At 37.8% G+C, this 19280-nt stretch overlaps 1 protein-coding gene and 1 pseudogene across 1 annotated transcript in view; one reads left to right on the forward strand and one right to left on the reverse strand.

Annotated features, from left to right (window-relative positions):
• The window catches only part of SLC4A4 (solute carrier family 4 member 4), a 329830-nt gene that overhangs the window by 177976 nt on the left and 132574 nt on the right, over positions 1-19280 (reverse strand). Inside the window, exons 4-5 of the mRNA XM_006094401.3 lie at positions 15393-15528; positions 5138-5298 (exon numbers count right to left, since the gene is read on the reverse strand). Of these exons, the coding sequence (XP_006094463.1) occupies positions 5138-5298; positions 15393-15528 (297 nt within the window). The remainder of the gene's footprint in view (positions 1-5137; positions 5299-15392; positions 15529-19280) is intronic.
• Positions 10436-11004, forward strand: LOC106698088 (annotated as a pseudogene).

Raw genomic sequence — 19280 nt, forward strand, 5'->3', positions numbered from 1 at the left:
TGGCTAGAGCATCAGCCTGTGGACTGAAAGGTCCCAGGTTTGATTCCGGTCAAGGGCATGTACCTTGGTTGCGGGCACATCCCCAGTAGGAGGTATGCAGGAGGCAGCTGATCGATGTTTCTCTCTCATCCATGTTTCTAACTCTCTATCCTTCTCCCTTTCTCTCTGTAAAAAATCAATAAAATATATTTTAAAAAAATAATCAGTGTTTATCCTATAAATACTTTAAAGACAAAATTTTCTATTAGCTTTAAGAAGGGATTCTGGCCCTAACCGGTTTGGCTCAGTGGATAGAGCGTCAGCCTGCGGACTCAAGGGTCCCAGGTTCGAGTCTAGTCAAGGGCATGTACCTTGGTTGCGGGCACATCCCCAGTAGGGAGTGTGCAGGAGGCAGCTGATCGATGTTTCTCTCTCATCGATGTTTCTAACTCTCTATCCCTCTCCTTTCCTCTCTGTAAAAAAAAATCAATAAAATACATTTTTTTTTAAAGAAGGGATTCTGCCAAAAAAAAATAAAAGAAGAGGCTCTGAGGAGAATCAGAAGTGGGCTGAATTTCTTTTTATGCACATGTGACAAGGAACAACTGCTTAAACAGTTTCCCTCTGCTCATGACCAGATTCCTTCATGTCTGCAAACTCAAAGCATCAGATGCCACTAAGAAGGAGTAGCAGGTAGATTGCAAAAAAAGATAAAAATCTTGCTATTGTTTCTTTGATACAATCACACTTGTTATTATTACTTTTTCTTCTCACTTGTTGAGATAAATGGGGTGGAGGGGAGATGTATCTTAATTAAGACTTAGCTGCACATAATTCTCAACTCAATTCAGGACAAAACAACTCCACCCTCTGCTAAAAAGAGAATAACTTTTTGATAAACAAATAATGACAATAACTCTTCAAGTTACCATTCTATCTTCTGTCATTTAAAATAAAATCAGGGCCTTGGCTGGGTGGCTCAGTTGGTTGGAGCATTATCCCATGCACCAAAAGATTGCAGGTCCAATTCTCAGTCAGGATGCACACAGGAGGCAACTGATCCATATTTCTCTCTCTCTCCTCTCTCTCTCTCTCTCTCTCTCTCTCTCTCTCTCTCTCTCTCTCTCATCAATAAACATATCCTTGGATGAGAACTAAATAAATACATGAAATAAAATGAAATAAGGGCTTTCCCCCCTTCATATACTTTAACTTTCTGCAAGGTTTAGATTGTTTCAGAAGATGTTTAAGTATTTTTTTTCAGTCAGTTACACTCTCTCAAATATGTTCTTCTCCTTGCACTCCTGCAAATCTGGTCCTTTCTTTTCTTTCTTTTGCTTGTGAATTGTTTTTTGTTTTGTTTTGTTTTGTTTTTGCCTCTTTATTTGCCTCTGTCTTGTTTCTCTGTATTTTCAGCTCCAGAATGCACCCCTGCCCTCTCTGCCTGCTCGCCCCAGGGACTGCAGAGCAAACCTAACTGATGATAGTACAAGGTGACCTAGTAGTGTCTAATTTTAAAATTTAATGACCATTTTTTAAATAAATGCATGGAGGTTAGAGAAAAAGTTCACAGTTGGTAACAAAAGGTAATGGAAAATTAAAGTGAGAACACAAAATGCTTGGAAAACCTTCCTTAAATGTAGTAAATATCAGAACCTCTCTGGTCACTGGCTAACAAGGCTCCAGTATAATGTGGGAGAGTGTCCTCTACTTCAACTAAAATGTCGGTTAGTTGCGGAAGAACAGAAGCTCCTTAAGATGACCCTTTCTGGTGATGAATATCCAAAGCCAGTCTTACAGAAAGTCCAAGTATGTAATTCCACTTTAACTTTCATCACCTTTGTTGATCACATCTAGGCACAGCACAGAAGCTGTTAATTATTTCCAGGTCCATCCACTACACCTTTCAGAATCTTTTCTCCTGCTCATGAAGTCCCTGAACATCTACCTGACTCAGTCTACACTCAGCCCTCTGCTGGGTGACAGGGAGAAAGATTTGGATAAACTCATGTATGCCGACATAGTTATGTAAGAGCATAATAATCACACCTGATACCCTCACTTGCTTCTCACAGAAACCCTGAGAAGCCCACCTTCATCCTCCTCTTACAGAGGAGTAAACTGAGACCACTAAAGAGTTAAGTAACTTGCTTTGTCCATCCCACGGTCATCCAGGCTAGTAGACGTAGACTTTCATTAAACCCTCTTCAAGTGTAAACTCACCATCCTTTCTACAACACCACTCTATGTCTCATGGAATTAATATAGGACCTTTGTCAGACAGCAGTAGATTTTAATATAGGGCTCTCTGGGCTCGGTGAAATAAATCTCCAAACGATGACATTTCAGGCAGTAACAAAAGCCTATGGTGAGACTTTTTCTTTTGAATACAGGAACCTTTCTGGTGACCTTTAAACCACACACATCTTCTCCCCTTAGACTGCCTAGGCATTGCCAGGACACAATTTACTAAAGTCCATTTTGCCCTGCATGTATGCATTTCTGATGTATTTTTGCAACTTGTCTGACTTCAGACATTTTTGCTCCAGGTGAGTTCTTAAAGTCTAAGAATACAGAGATTGCAGTTCTCACTCAAAAATTGGATTGATTTTTGCTAACCATAACACTTTTTTAGATACTCTCTCATGCAGACTTTAATAAATGAGAAAAAGTTAGTGGGTGAAGAGTGATACACATGTATGTTTAAGAGTGCATTGTAGTGCCAGTAGGCCATTAAGGATACTTGAAACAATTCTGGCAGCCTGATACTTAGGATGCTTTCAGCTCTGTAAGGTGCTTATGCAATTATAAAACCTTAAATCGTCAATATGCAAATTATTCTGTTAGGAGACACGTTTTTGTTCTCCATGTTTCTGTTTCTACTGAAGCATGAGTTGTATTTGTATCACTGAGATCACTTATTGTTCTATCCTAATTTATTCATAAGATGCTTTATAAGAAAAGCTGACGTATCCCTCATTGTAAAAGTAAAGAACATACAATGTGAATGCCTTTATTCAATTTAGAATCCTAATGTTTCTGATTTTACATTCTTGTTGCGAGATGCAGAAGAAGAAGGAAGAATCCTTACATTTATCTACCTCAAAGAATCACTTGGCTAAAGTAACCATCATTCAGCTATGGAATTTGAAAGCCACAAAAGTTTCAATGATAAAAATCTTTTTTTTTTAATAAACCCAAACAACATGAAAGTAACATCTCAATTTACTTTTAAAAAAAGCCAGTGGAACAAATTGCCTAGAAAACCATCATTTCCATTTGCTTCTGTCTTTGTAGATGGGCCCTACTTTCCCTTGATAAAATAATCCAAGATCTCTCCTCATATATCAAATGTCCATTTCAGCCTCATCTGCTTTGTCAAATACGAAAAATTCTACACAGAGCTGTATTTCCTACATTATCTTCTAACTACCTATATAGACATGGATTTGTAACTTATCCCGTTTACAAAGTGGTAGATTTGCAAACCTAATTCCAGGGCCTGAAACAGTGTCTGGCACATTGCAGAAGCTTACACATCATTGCTGAATAAATGCATGAACTCATTAATTCTGTGCACCCAGCATCTTCACATTGGTCTTTCTCCTTTCTCATGCACCTTCAATACGTCAGATGCATGAAAAGTATGGGGTTTCTTTGCAAATCTAACAAGCTCTCTAAAGAAGAATGGAATACATATACATCAGCTAGATAGATGCCTCATTTGACAACAAATCTTTTCTTTCAGTATAAGTGCTATAACCTCCCCAGTGTCTATAAAGACACAGATGTCATAGGCAAGCCTTTTGTCTAAAGATAATCAAAGAAATTTTGCAGCAATCTGAAATTACACAGAAACTTTACACTAGTCCCTTTCTGTAGAGCCATGATCCACATTCTCTTCCCCATAATCCCAAAGTAGGCATCCTGAAGACCCCTTGGGAAAGCGTAGTATCCAAACAGGTCCAATGGTCACCTGGTTATGGAATTTTCCCAGGAATAACAGGCAGAGCCCCTGCACCTGTTTTTGAAGGTGTGCTCAATGAGCAACACATTTATGTTGTTATTCAGTACACCCAGATCTGAAGGGTAATTAAGGCCACTTAGGCCATACGTCTGGTTCTGCTAGAAAATAAAAACAATTACTGCTGTCTGGAATGTAGTGATGTGTGCCCAAGATGTTCTACATGGTGAGTTAACATTCACTACACAACTCTAATTTCAAAAGATGCCCAAGCTGCCCTGCACCATTAGGTTTACCGACTTGCAGATGGTTGTTCAAATGACACTCAGAACTAACCTGATCTGACTCAGTCACTAACCCATAAGGTTCTTCTGGCTTCTTGTCCACACAACTTTTCTCTACCTACAGCTAAAGAAGTTTGACTTCCGTCTATGAAATCAGTCCTAACCCAGGAACTAGATTGTTTTCCTTCCTACAGAGGATTTAAACCCTATTGTACAGACAACAAAACTGAGGCCCAGAGCAGTTCAATGTCTAAGGTCAAAGACTTCTAGAAATCTAGTATCCAGACATCCAGTCCAATATAACCAAAAATTGGGTGGGGACTCCATTCAAAATATTAATCCCAGAAATAAATGCATATCCATATACATACAGTATAATCACAATATTAATTTTTATAAAATAACATTAAAAAATAAAAAGCATTAAGAGAGAAGATTGAAAAACAAAACTGATGAAAACACACCAAAATGTTAGGTGCAATGAATGACTTTTTAAATTTTCTTCTCAATATTTTCCAAATTTTCTGCAAAAAACCTTATTAGTTTTATAACATAAAAAGAGAGAGCCAAAACCGGTTTGGCTCAGTGGATAGAGCGTCGGCCTGCGGACTGAAAGGTCCCAGGTTCGATTCCGGTCAAGGGCATGTACTTGGGTTGCGGGCACATTTCCAGTAGGAGATGTGCAGGAGGCAGCTGATCGATGTTTCTCTCTCATCGATGTTTCTAACTATCTCTCTCCCTTCCTCTCTGTAAAAAAATCAATAAAATATATTTTTTAAAAAAAAGAGAGAGAATAAATGCTCTAGAATATTCAACTCTGCTTACACTAGAAGTCATCGGCATTGATGGAAACTCGTGAATAGGTAGGGAACAATGAAAAAATGATAGGAATTTAAAACAACATACTTACCCACCAACTGTGGGAGAGAAGAAGCCTCCCTGTCAAGCATGATGGATCCTTTCTCTATACACGTCCTCAGCTCAAATAAGCTGTGAAGGGATAATGTGGCCACGTGGGGCTTGCTCCATCTCTCCCCACCCTCTTCCACTTTTTCTTCAAATTTAATCCACCTAGGAACATGAGAATCATGAATAGCAATTAAAAGTGTTCTAACTTACCTTGGACACGGCAACATCAACCCCTCTGTTTCCACCCCCATCAGCACTACCAAAATGTCTCCTTTCCTAGAGTCTTAAAACCTTATTATATCATTAATTAGTTTTTGTTTTGGTTTGGTTTTGTTGTTGTTGTTGTTTGTGGGGGAGTTAACCAGGGAACTTATATGCATAACCCACTGACATAGACAATAGTGTGTTGAAGGCCTGGGAGGGGCAGGTGCAGGGTAGAGGGAGTCAATGGGGGGAAAAAAACAAAGAAGACATCTGTAATACTTTCAACAATAAAGATAAATTTTAAAAAAATACACCAAATAGAGTCAGTAGTCTGCACCTTTCCCTAATATTAGAGAGAAAGAAAACAAACTCAAAGGAACCAAAGGTGTGTGTGTGTGTGTGTGTGTGTGTGTGTGTGTGTGTGTGTGTTTTAATATATTATATTGATTTTTTACAGAAAGGAAGGGAGAGGGATAGAGAACTAGAAACATTGATGAGAGAGAAACATCGATCAGCTGCCTCCTGCACACCTCCTACTGGGGATGTGCCCACAACCAAGGTACATGCCCTTGACTGGAATCGAACCTGGGACCTTTCAGTCCACAGGCCGATGCTGTGTCCACTGAGCCAAACCAGTTAGGGCAGAACCAAAGGTTTTATATCTGTCTATCAGTAACCACAAAATCCTTAAGAATGATTTAACTAAATTTTTTAAAACAAGGTAGAAATATATGCATTACAGATTTATCCATGTAGGTAGAGCCTACTATGGGTAAAAATAGCCACCACTGTGTGAATTCTGTTATGAATTCACAAGGCAAATTTATAGAAGGTGAAATATCAGTTATAAACCAATATTTATCTTAAATATTTGAAAAACATGGTGTAAAGTGGTCACACGAATATAAAATTCCCCTTTAATGCCTAAAGAGGGTGAGCATGTGTTGCTATGTCTTACTTTAATATATATTTCTCAGCTCATCTCTCTTCCCTCCTTAAAATCTGGCTTCACATGTGTTTAAAGATACACAAGCTCAACGAACAACACATCTTCTTCTTATAACAGATCTATTAACCTTAGCAATGGAACAAACAACCCTTTTTCAGAGCTTCTTCTTTCTGAGACTCCTAGACATTTTGATAGCTTAGTAATATATATCAAAAAAGTTTAATGGAAATGAGAGCAAAACACACTTGACAGTTTTTATGTCCCACATATTACACATATAGACTCTTCATACACTGGTTAAAAATACACATTAAATAAAAAGGGAAAGCATTATCATTTTGCTATTCAGCATGATCCAAAGAAAAATGCTTTTTTTTCTCTCACTTCAACCTTCTAAAAGATACTGAAAAAGATCAACAGAGGGGTATAAAAAACTGTTTTTCTACATTCTTCACCCAAAGGTTTAATGATTGAAAAATGTTTACCTAGAAAAGCTAAATGCTCACCTAGCTCACTAAACATGAGAACAAAGGGCAGAGATCAGAGGAAGCTCTACATAAGATATTATTTATAGACCGCTCACCACCCCCAGAGGAAGGAAAAAACACATTAGCAGAACCAGGAGGGAAAAGAGATCAAGAGATCAGCCACAGTGTCATAGAAAATTTAGAATTTTAAGCAAGCCTAACACTCATGTGATTCAGAAGTATTTTAGCCATATTTGAAAAGTCTCCCTCCATTACCCCTCTCAGTAAGCCTCTCCCACCCAATAAACTCCCACTTGTCAATGGCAACCTTATTCCTAACCTCACCCTTAATTCTAAGACCCTTCTCCTTTCCCCTGTATCCCAAGATATGTAGGCAGTGGAGACTTTTTACAGGCTTTCCTCACAAGTTAAAAAACCAACAGCACCACCAAAGTTTTAAACCTTCAAAACTGGACCTTGTTTATCTCTACAAAGTAATTGCAAAACATCCCAAGAAAGAACCAAAGACCCTTAATATTCTTGTGTGTGTCTGTGTATGTGTAATTTAGTTCTTCACTTTGGCTGGTATTAGAACCACAGAAAGAGAAGTAAGAGAATAATGACAATTTTACATCATACTCGTATAATTTGCCAAAACAATAAAAGGTAATTGGGGTTATTTTGAGAGTAATCATTTTATGGAGCATATTACATTGGTTAACTTTAGGTGTATTATCTTTTCATGCTTGCTGACAGAATCTCTAACCATGTTTGTTGGCAACTACTATGTGAGTCACATTTACATTTGATGTTATAAGTTATGACTCAAGATAAGACTGTAGAGGTTAGAAGATTATATAGTATATGAAACCAAGACAGGGTTACATAAAATTATGTCATATTTAAAGACTGTAGTGACTCCTTATTTTTATTCCTAAAAGTATTCGTATTAGTTGAGGAATAGAATCTTTGGCCATAGAATTTAAGCCCAAGATGAATGACATGAGTCAGCTAGAAACGCAGTGAAGGGAAGTGTTTTATACAGCCTTCAATTCCGGCTAATCTTTACTAAACGAGTCCCCCTCTTTACCATCTGCCATAAATTTATATTGCCAAAACCATTTCTTGAGAGAAAACTAAGCCTCACTTACATACAGCATGTGACAATGGCTCTATTTTACTATCATCCTCAACTATTTAAACAGTATAAGTTAAATTTTAAAAATTTTTTAAAGGAGTAAAAACTCTGCATTCTTCTGTGTTTGATCTTTTATTTCATTCCTCTCCATAGTGTATATTATAGGCAACCACACTGGACTTCAATATGACTTTGAACAAGTTTTTAAAGTATATTTAAAAATCATAAATCTTAACTAGCTTGAATTTATGGAATAGCATTACTCACCTTCCTGGAGGACACCAGGTCTTTAAGTCAAGATATAACAATTCTATATAATAAAACCCTAATATGCAAATCGACCAAACTGTGGAACAACCAGTTGCTATGACATGCACTGACCACCAGGGGGCAGATGCTCAACACAGGAGTAGTCCCCTGGTGGTCAGTGTGCTCCCCTGTGGGAGTGCCGCTAAGCCAGAAGCCAGACTCACGGCTGGTGAGCGCAGGGGGCATCAGGCCTAAGCCGGCAGTTGGACATCCCCTGAGGGGTTCTAGATTGCAAGAGGGCACAGGCCAGGCTGAGGGACTCCCCCCCATAGTTGACAAATTTCGTGCACCAGGCCTCTAGTAGAGGAATGAAATGCAGTCTCAAACTAGCCAGCTCCTTAGAATCCACATTCTCAGGGGATATGTATTATCTCATAGTTCAGTTTAGCATCTATTTCATTTTGAGTTCAGTAAATATTGAATGTTGTGATAATGTCATATCCTAGCACAGCTAACAGCATAAGGGAAACTCTGGAATAAGGACTATTAAATTCCTTTAAAATGCATTGCTCTAATTGTTCAAGGAATTGATTGTTCAAGGTACTTCCAACGTATGCTTTCAGGCATCAACTAAGTTTACCATTTAAACAGATTATTGGCAGGGAGTTTCATTCTAGAAACTACACAGGCTATGTCCATCCTCCTCACATATCAAGGACAAATTTGAAAAAAAAAAACAAAAAACTGAAAACTACTCAACTCAAATAGAACCCATTAAGGAAAAGACTAAGGCCAAGGTACCAAAGTTCAGCCAATGGATTTGTAAAGGTGCTTCAGTACCATGTAATTACAATGGTAAAAAATAGATGTTCTTCCTGTTAAATGTACTAAAAGCCACCATCTACCCTTCATAGTAGCTATGAATAATCATGTATCTGCAATGAGTTTCTCACTTTTTCTTCTGCCTAGTACTTGACATGTTATAGGAAAATTATTTCCAAAAGTTGGCTTTTTAAATGCTTGCAATTACAAAACTTGTAACCTTGGAAGAGGAGTTTATTAGGTGAAGTTTATTTAGTCCAAGGTCTTAGAAGAACAATGATAAAGCACACTGCAGTTTAACACACTCTGAGTGACTGCCAAACAACAGAACTCAACTCATTTGGTGAAGAAATAGAAAACTCACTGGGAATCACTGAATTTTGCAATTTTCCAATCATATGATTGAATATAATTAAGAAAAGACAAGACCTCTAACTTAAAAATATGCCAGTTTTACTGTGGAAAATTGACATGACCTTTGCCTTAGATTATAGTCCAACTTCATAAAACTATTAAAATGATAATAAAATTTCTTGCTAACTAGTAATTGCCTCATCACATTAAAAAAGCCAGTGCTAGTGTGTATCTGGGATAAATGATGTTTTTAAGGAGAATGCTTAAATTTCTAGAGCAACTGTGAAAGTTATTGCAAAAGTTCTATGCATGTTGTTATAAAATTTATGTGTATGTATAAAAGGTATATAAAGTTATACTTATGCATATTTATATAAGTTATCTGTATGCTGTAACTACATCGAATTATAAAGTGATTAAATTCCCTTTCCTTCAGCCTTTTTCTTACAGAAACAATAAACCTGGTCTCCAATGGAATTTTGCAAAGCGAAGTCAATGTCAATTGGGAAGGGAGCGGTTTCTCTCCAGGGCCCCAGGATCAGTGCACGTGGCTCTGTTTGATGGCCAGGCCCTGAAATCAGATTCTCCAGAGGTACGTAGGTCAGTCTGCAGGGCAAACTGGAACGAGCGGGTGCTCCTGTGTGCACTCCCAACAGAAGGGAAACACCAATACCCTTTCCCTTTGTTGGCGTGTTCATTTGCTGAAACTTGTGATGCCTTTCCTTTTTACCCACTGAGACACTGAGGGAGTGAACTTTAACACAGTTTCTTGTAACATTCACCACTTACAACATTGCCCATTTGAGCAGTCACTGAAATAAAAGTGAAAGCCAATAACGATTTCTGCAGAGATATTACTGACTCAAAGAAACAGAGTTTGGTGATGGGGCCGTCACCAAAGCTGGACCATGACTTATTCTTTACTAGTTTGCTTCATGAGTCCATTAGCTAAAACCTAGCTCCTAGAAATTCTTAATGAGAAACATGGGCTTCTTCCCTAATATCAAATATTTCATTACAATTTTTTAGATAGTATCTATATTCCAAAAAGGACTAACACTTAGGAGTACTCTTTAAAACACAGTGCTCTCGCTTTTTGACACATCTGCTGTGAGGATGAATACCATTCTCAGCAAGCAGACTGTGGACATCCCATAAAATGTGGACATCACCCTGAAGGGATGCACAGTTATTGTGAAGGGCCCCAGAGGCACCCTGCAGAGGGACTTCAACTACATCAATGTAGATATCAGTCTCCTAGGAAAGAAAAAGAAGAGACTCTGGGTTGACAAAAGGTGGGGAAATAGAAAGGAATTGGCCACAGTTCACACTATCCGCAGTCATGTACAGAACATGATCAGGGGTGTTAAATTGGGCTTCCGTTACAAGATGAGGTCTGTGTAAACTCACTTCCCCATCAACATCATTATTAAGGAGGATGGTTCTCTTCTTGAAATTAGAAATTTCTTGGGCGAAAATATATTCCCAGAGTTCAGATGAAGTTAGGCATTGCTTGTTCAGTATCTCAAGCCCAGAAAGATGAGTTGATTCTTGAAGGAAATGACATTGAACTTGTATCAAATTCAGCTGCTTTGATTCAGCAAGCCACAACAGTTAAAAATAAGGATATCAGAAATTTTTTAGATAGTATCTATATTCCAAAAAGGACCAGTTCTGTAGGCTGATGAATAATATCTAAGTTGTCCAGCTATAGAAACACCAAGATGCCGAATGATTTGTCACACTTGTTTGTGATATTATAAAGATGTTTGCTATATTATAAAGATACAATAAAAGCCTTGTATTGAAAGAAGAAGAAAAAAAAACCACATAGTGCTCTCTGCATTCCACTGACCATGTAGTCTTCTTAGGTCTCATCATGCCACCCTTTGCACAATCTTTAACTTGAACTCTGTTGGAAGAGCCAGTAAAAATTTAAAGTTCTAACTGTTAGGAAAGGGAAGAGCAGGGGAAAGATGTGAAAAATGAAGGTGGTAGAACTGGCTACACTTCAAATTTCATATAAATAAAAGCTTCCCTTGTTCATAGTTTTACATGACTACTGTGAATCCCACAACTTAAAGGGGGATATTTTTCCTACTACTGAAATCCTCCTCCTTACTTTTTAAGACAGAGCTAACTTGAACTTCCTGAAACTACAGTAACTCTGACACTCAATGCAGGATATTCTTGGTGCTATCAAATCATTAGTCAAATAAAAAGTATAGAATATTAAAAGGGAGAGTATTAAAATGGGTAGGGAGTATGAACAGTAGAAACTATATTAAGCTGAAGAAGTCTGGTAGGTTAGTTCTCTATGGAATAAATAATCTGTCAATTGGGGTTTCTTAATTTTATAAGTTAGCCACAAAAATACCCATGCTGCACTTTCATATATAAAGTGAATTCCCTCTAAGCACAACACTTTTATTGGTCTGGTAGATTTGAGAGCTTTTCATGGGAAAAAGAACCCCGATCATGTCTGGAAACTGGACATCATAAATGGCAGTCAAATTATTGCAAACATACAGGAAGTAGAAGTTACTGAAAACCTGAATAATTTCTGGAGGCACAATGACCTCAAAACTTCCCAACAGGATTTAGGTGGAGCAGTAAACTAAGAATCAAGGTCCCATTTCTCCACTCATTGTCTTAGCACAGATGTCTTGATTGTAGACTGTGTGCCAGGTAGTTGTAGGCACTGGAAGCAGAGTGGTGAACAAAACAACCAAAAATTCCTGCCTTCAGGGGGCTTTAATTTTATTAGGAAGAGAAAATAACAATAGATGTAAAATGCTAAATGCTGGTAAGTGCTAAAGATAAAAATTATGGAGAACGGGGGATAGAGAGTTGGGGGGATGTTTCCACTTTAGAAAGGGCAGTCACTGAGAAGGTCAGATCTGAATAATGACCTGAAGGAGGTGAGAAAATGAGCCACATGTAGATAACCGTGGGGATGTGGCTGGGAGAGCATTTCCAACAGAGGGAACAGCAAATGCAAAATCCCTGACACAGAAGCATGACTGGCCAGTGAGGTGCAAGCAGATCGAACAAGAGGAACAGAAGAAGCAGACGAGGTCAAAGAGATCATGGTGGATGATTCATGAGGGAGGTAAGAGCGGGACAAGTGCAGGGAGGTGGACTAGCTAAGAAGCATTTGCAAGATAATGGTGGCTTGGACCAGGTTATGGCAATACTGAATATAAGATATGGTGAGATTCTGAATATCTGAATATCTTTGAGGATAAATAGATAGGATTTTCCAAAGGATTAAGTGAGGGGTATAGAGAAAGACAGGAGTCAAGGAAGACTACTATGCTTCTGGCTTGAGCAGCTACAAAAATGGAGTTTTTCATTGTAGTGAGGAACTCTGTAGGAGGAGCTTATCTGAAGTAAATGAATCAGAAGCTTCATTCTAGACATGTTATTTTGAGATGCTCATTAGCCATCCAACCATTTGTGTGTGTGTGTTTTTAAATATATTTTTATTGATTTCAGAGTGGAAGGGAGAGGGAGAGAGAGATAAAAACATCAATGATAAGAATCATTGATCGGCTGCCCCCGCACACACCACAGTGGGGATCAAGCCCACAACCCAGGCATGGGCCCTGACCAGAAATAGAACCATGACTGGTTCATAGATTGACACTCAACCACTGACCCACACCAGCTGGGCCAACCATTTGTTTTCAGTCAAATGAGGCAAGAAGTATGGGCTAGAGAACTAAAAGCAGATGTCATCAGTATATTGATGAATTAGTTTGAAACATCAAACACAAGTCCTCTTCTGGGCTTTCTCAATGATGTGCTTGGTACCCTGGGTCTATCAGTCAGCTATCTATCAATCAGGGATGGATTATCACAGAACTCCAATTTTGATCCAGTAAGACTTCTAAGAAAGTATATGTAGAACAGTTGTTTATAAAGCAATCAGTTCTCAACTAATCACACTCAACAAATATTACTGACCTATTATGTATAGCAAGGAACTGGGAATACAGTAGTAAAACACAGACATGGTGATCCCTGCCTTCATATGAATTAGTGTAATGAGGGAGATAAAACCAAAACAATAATGTCACATATATGATTAATTAATAGTTAACAGTAACTGTGGCAAGTCCTATATAGAAGTCATAGGGTGTTGATTACGTGTAAGTATGTTTCTTCCTGGACAGCTTCCCTCTGACACCTGGCATACTCCCACCCCTTCTCCAGAAGTCCAATCTCCCAGGAACCAAGGGCATCATCAAAATGACACATATGCTTCCAAGAAAATAAAGTCTTTATAGATAATACAGTATCAAGTCCATCTTAATCTTTAACAACCTTAAAGGAAAATACGATGTCCACCTCTCTCAACATTTTATTACCTATAAGTGAACTGTGATCTCTCCACATTTCTGGGACCAGGGGTCATAGAAAATAAAGTGTAGTCTTCACTTGACTGAAAGAAAAACAGGGTGCTATACCTGAATTCTAATCTATATAAAGTACTCTCACAGAATTTTAAGATAAAAATAAGAGTCAAATATGTCTTCTAATCACAGCTGACTACACCAATATACAGCATGGATGGAATTTTAGAGCTCTAAAATTGCATGATGTTAGAGAGGATGTAACCCAATATGACCCTCATTTGATAGAATAGAAAACTCAAACTCAGGAAGATGACATGACTACATGACTCGCCCGAAGTTAAACAGCTAGTTAACACAGAGCCAAGGCTAAACCAAAATCTCCCCAACACTTAATTCAGATTGCACAGTACAACTCTCATTCTTTTTCTGTCAGAAAGAAGGTAAAGAAAGAATGAAATGCAGGTACTAAGAAAAGTTTTTGCTTCAAAAGCCTCCTTTTGCAGGATGTTTTATGAACTACTTTATGGACGACTTTATATATCCAGGTTATTGGTACTGAGAATGGGAATAAGAGACAATGATTATATCATGAAAAGAGGCCCTAAAAAAGCAAATAATAAAAATATTTACTTCTGCATTCCCAATACCTAAAATAGTACCTGACCTATACTGGGCATTCAAAACACACTGGTTAAATTTAATTGGTTTTAATTAAATTACAGACTATAAAAGGCATATCTTAACATAATTCTGTTTAAGAAAGTGAAATATACTGACTCTCTGTGTAATGATGGCAATGAGAGACCAACAACTGCATTATATCAGTCTTTATCTTATGTAAATGTTATATGTCATCAAAGATTTAGAGTGGAATATATAACTAAATCTATATATGAAAGAAAGAAAAGCTCTGCTACCATGAAATTAACAAAAACTTGGATATGTATGCAGTGCTTTAACAATTTACAAAGAATTTCATTATATACATACATGTGTGTTTATATAAAATAAGCAGACATATATTGTATAATATTATATTTACATATGTTACATATCTTATATAGAATACATGTTATATGGAATAGGCATTATTATCTACTCTATTGATAATGAAATCAAAGTTCTGAGAAACTGTTTTGAGCTAACAGGCTACAGAGTCTGAAATAGAACTCAGGTCTCTAAACTCTAAGTTCGGGTGAACCTTCTACTTACTTTCACTGGATATTTAAAAAGATGAGAGGTTTTTACTTGGAATAATAGCAAGTTTGTTGGTACCAGTTACTGCCTTTGCAACCTCCCTCCCTAACAGGGAACGGGTAATAAATCAAACATCATCTCACAAGGTATTTTGACATGCGGAGAGTGAGGGCACATATCTCTTACACTATCATGTTTGGGTACTTGAGTTTATCTTTAAAATATTTCACTAATAAGTAGTATATGGATGGAGATTTACTATTAATTCCTCGTAAGGGTTAAAATTATAGCAACACGGATCAGTGAAACGATGCTCTAGCAGTACAATAAAGGGTGTCCAGCATCACGTCAATGAGAAAGAGAAGAGAAAAATTGTTTAATTCCCTAACCCAGCCAACATCATGCTCATCGGTTATTCAAAGTGCTGAGGTTAGAGAAAGGTGCTCATTCACACTCAACTCTCTTGCCCACCCTTGTTCCCCCAGGTCAGTACTGCAACATCCACCGTGCCTCACCTCGCCGTCTCCTTCCATTCCATCTCCTGCCCATCCACGGACAGCAGCTCATCCAGTTCGGTGAAGAGCTGAGGGGGTGCTGGGCTGTCATCCTCCTCGCCCAAGATGAATCGGATTCGCTCTGCGGCGGGAGAGACTGCAGAAGTGAAAATACTGCGGTTAAACACTGGCTGCACCACCCTGAGGAACGTGTAGCTCTGAGCTCTTCCTCCGTCCCCAAATCTGCTGGGCTTCCCTTCCACATCTTCAGTGGACATCTTCCTTGCTTATCCTCAACCTCGAGACAAAAAGAAACCAAAGCTCTTCTCTCTTCCTTTGGTTCTAAACTGTATCTCCGCTCTCCACTACTCTCCGGAAGGACAGCGCTCCAGTTCTGTGTGGTGTGTGACAAAGAACCTTTAGCCCTCAGATGAGCTGAGGTCCAACCTCATGACTTTCTCTCCTTCCCCATTTATGAACCATCCAAAATGGTTAGAGAGAAACAAGCTTGGTCCAATCACTTTTCTACAACAGTGGGAGGAGACAACGGAGCACCCCTATCCTCAGTTTCGCCCAGGTGCCCGCCTCCCACCTACCTTCCCTCTGTCCGATGCCTAACGCCCATGTCCTTACAGGCTAACTACAAAGTTGATGAAGGAATATTTAACAAGATGGGCCTCTTCTTTACATAATGGAGCACCAAAAATATTTAGTCACACTTCAATGCACTTGAAAAACAAGCCCAAGTAAAATATTGTACACCTGAGCGGGGAGGGATTTCCAACACACTCAAGCACATAATTGAATGCCCTACTAGCTCCTTTTGACCCCATCTCCTGAAAATAACATAATAAAAAATTAACTAGCATCTCCTCCAGGTCATGGGTTATGTTCCCCTTCTTCTTCTCTCTTTTTTTTTTAAAGGATAGCATTTGGAAACTGATGGCTATGTTACAAACCTAAGGCCCACAGATATTCTTTATAATCCCAAGGTAAAACTAAGAATGGTATGTACATATGAATGTAGTTCAGGTACACCAATATATATGTGTGTGTTTGTTTTGTGTGCGTGTGTGTGTAAAAATGTATGTACTCAAATAACCTAAAAAAAAAACACCATACCATCTGGAAACTATTATAAAGAGAACAAGAATAAAATTTCATAGCTCAAAATGTATTTACTCAAATAAACTCATAAAAATATTCAACCTAACTAGTATTCAAAACTAATTAAAATGTTTTTTACCTAATAAAAATGGCAAAAATGAAAAGGAATGATAATGTCTAATATCAGCAATGATTTAGAAAATTTATATCACTGATAGGAGCCTAACAGGAAGCATCACTCTCTGAAGGGAAATTTGGAATGATATGGAAATGTCTTAGAAGTGTATGTGTCGAGCCCTGTTGGTATGGCTCAGCAGGTGAGCACTGACCTGTGAATGGGGAGGTCATGGTTCCATTCCTGATCAGGGCACATGCCTGGGTTTCAGGCTCAATCCCCAGTAGGGGGTGTGTAGGAGGTGGCTGATCAATGATTCTCTCTAATCATTGATGTTTCTATCTCTCTCTCTCCCTCTCCCTTTCTCTCTGAAATCAATAAAAAAAAAATTTAAGTATATGAGTCCAGTGAGCCAGCAATTCGATCATTAGAAAGACATTCATTTCAAATAAATAGCAGTCGTTATCTCAAAGACTTAGCTACAGGTGATCACCACAATTTTATAATTAAGAAAATAGAAAAGCCAAAATGTCCAAAAAAGGAAGATTGATTAAATAAACTATAACACAACTGTTCAATAAAATACCATAGTTGCCCGGCCAGTGATGCTCAGTGGTTAAGTATTGAACTATGAACCAGAAGGTCACGGTTCGATTCCTGGTCAGGGCACATGCCCAGATTGTGGGTTCTATCCCCAGTAGGGGGCATGCAGGAGGCAGCTAATCAATGATTGTCTCTCATCAATGATGTTTCTATTTCTCTCTCCCTCTCCCTTCCTCTCTGAAATCAATAAAAATATATTTAAAAATAAAATACCATATAGTCATAAAACATGAAGTTAAGATTATTGGTTTTTTATGTATATGCATAATATTAAATAAACAAATAAAATTGTCAATTCATATACATAAAGTGATTCCACTTTAGTGAAGAAAAAAATACACATCTGTACATAAAATAGCCTGGAATTAAGGGAGTCCTCACTTTGCTTGGTTCCAATGTGTGTGAAATTTCAGTTTAGTTAAATTTCCCCTAACAGTACAAATTTTAGTTAGCATGGTATATGAACTGTGAGCAATTACATAAAGTACAAACTTCACTGCTACCTCTTTAGTCCACAATTAATGACTATGTAAATAACATATGTGCATCTTGATCAGTGACCAATCATAGTGCATCTTTCAAAGTCTGTCAGTGATTGGTTACTACACATTTGTTATCCAGTTCATGTACCGAAAGCATACTGTGTGGTTGTGTTGCCTTCTTATCTCCCTGTGATAAATTCATACAACATGGATATTCAAAAGAGAGAGTTGGCCAACAAAGATGAAAGAACTGCACAGAAACAAAACGTGATAACACCGGAAGTGAAATCTGTAGTCAAATGTAAATGGAGGCATAGACGATCTCGCTGGTCATGGGCACGTAGACAGACAATGCTGCCACTGACCATTTGAGAGACTAGTTTTCTAGTGGAGGCACTCAGTGAAGGCATACTGGTCAACATAAACAGGAAAGTGGTTGTAACAAAATGACAACAGTGTCCCAGAGGAAGTGGTGCTGGCAAAAAACAAACAAACAAAAAACCACTTCACATTAAAGAAACCCTCACAGACATTTCTTGACATGGAAAGCGCAGAGGATAAAATGCTGGAAGCTGATTCAATTTAGGAAGGATTATGACAATTTGGGCATAGAAAAGATGCTCATTCCATTTCGTTAGTTGTACAATATCAAGAAAGCAAGTACTATTCAAACTACTTCTGATGTGATTTTACAAAGGAATCACCCCCTTTCATCTTAAAGTTTCTAAAAATTAGCATGTACTAAATAAATATTAGTTTTACTACTTTTTTTATTTCCCTATGCCTTTATAGCCAAAAGCAAGACAGAGCTTAATGATTTGGCAAAATTTTTTAAAAGTCAAAGAACAATAGTAACTCTTCTCATTGATTATTAGGATTGTTTTGCATACCTTCAGCATGCATAGTCAGTTTTACAGTCCTGCAAATGCAAGGATGCTTGTATATACATCTTTCAAATGTTTATTTTCTTCCTTTTATTTGTCTATTAATTCTGAAGTGTGCACATTCATTCATGTATTCATTCATCAGTATTTACTGAATGTTATCTATGTTCTAATAGACTTTGCTTCAGGCTCTAAATTAAGTGAAGAACTTGACAAAAAGATCCCTGTTGTTATCGAGGTTACATGGTAGAAGGGGAAGCAAACATTAATTAATTAGCCAATTAATTAAATTAAACAGCAAGCAAAAAATATTTATGAAGTGTGTTTGCAAAACATTAAAATAAGGTAACTAACCCATGGCTGGGTGACTCAGTTGGGTTAGAACATAGTCTTATATACCAATTCCCCGTTAGGGCACATACCTAGGTTGGGAGACAACCGATCGATGTTTCTCTCTCTCTCTCTCTCTCTCTCCCTTCCTCTCTCTGTAAAAATCAATTTTAAAACATAAGGTAAGTGAACACATATTAGCACAGGATACAAGATGTCTTACTTCTGTAATTAGAAAAAAAAAGGGCTTTAAAATTTCTTAACATCTCTGGTAGAAAAATATCTAAAGCTCCAGAACTTGTGCAAAAACATTTGCAATGCTTTTCCAGTCAAGAAAAATAATGTGTGATTATTTTTATGTAGGATCGGGGACGGCACAAAAAAAAGG

This window comes from Myotis lucifugus, unplaced genomic scaffold (assembly GCF_000147115.1).
Source record: "Myotis lucifugus unplaced genomic scaffold, Myoluc2.0 scaffold_136, whole genome shotgun sequence".
Lineage (NCBI taxonomy): Eukaryota > Metazoa > Chordata > Mammalia > Chiroptera > Vespertilionidae > Myotis > Myotis lucifugus.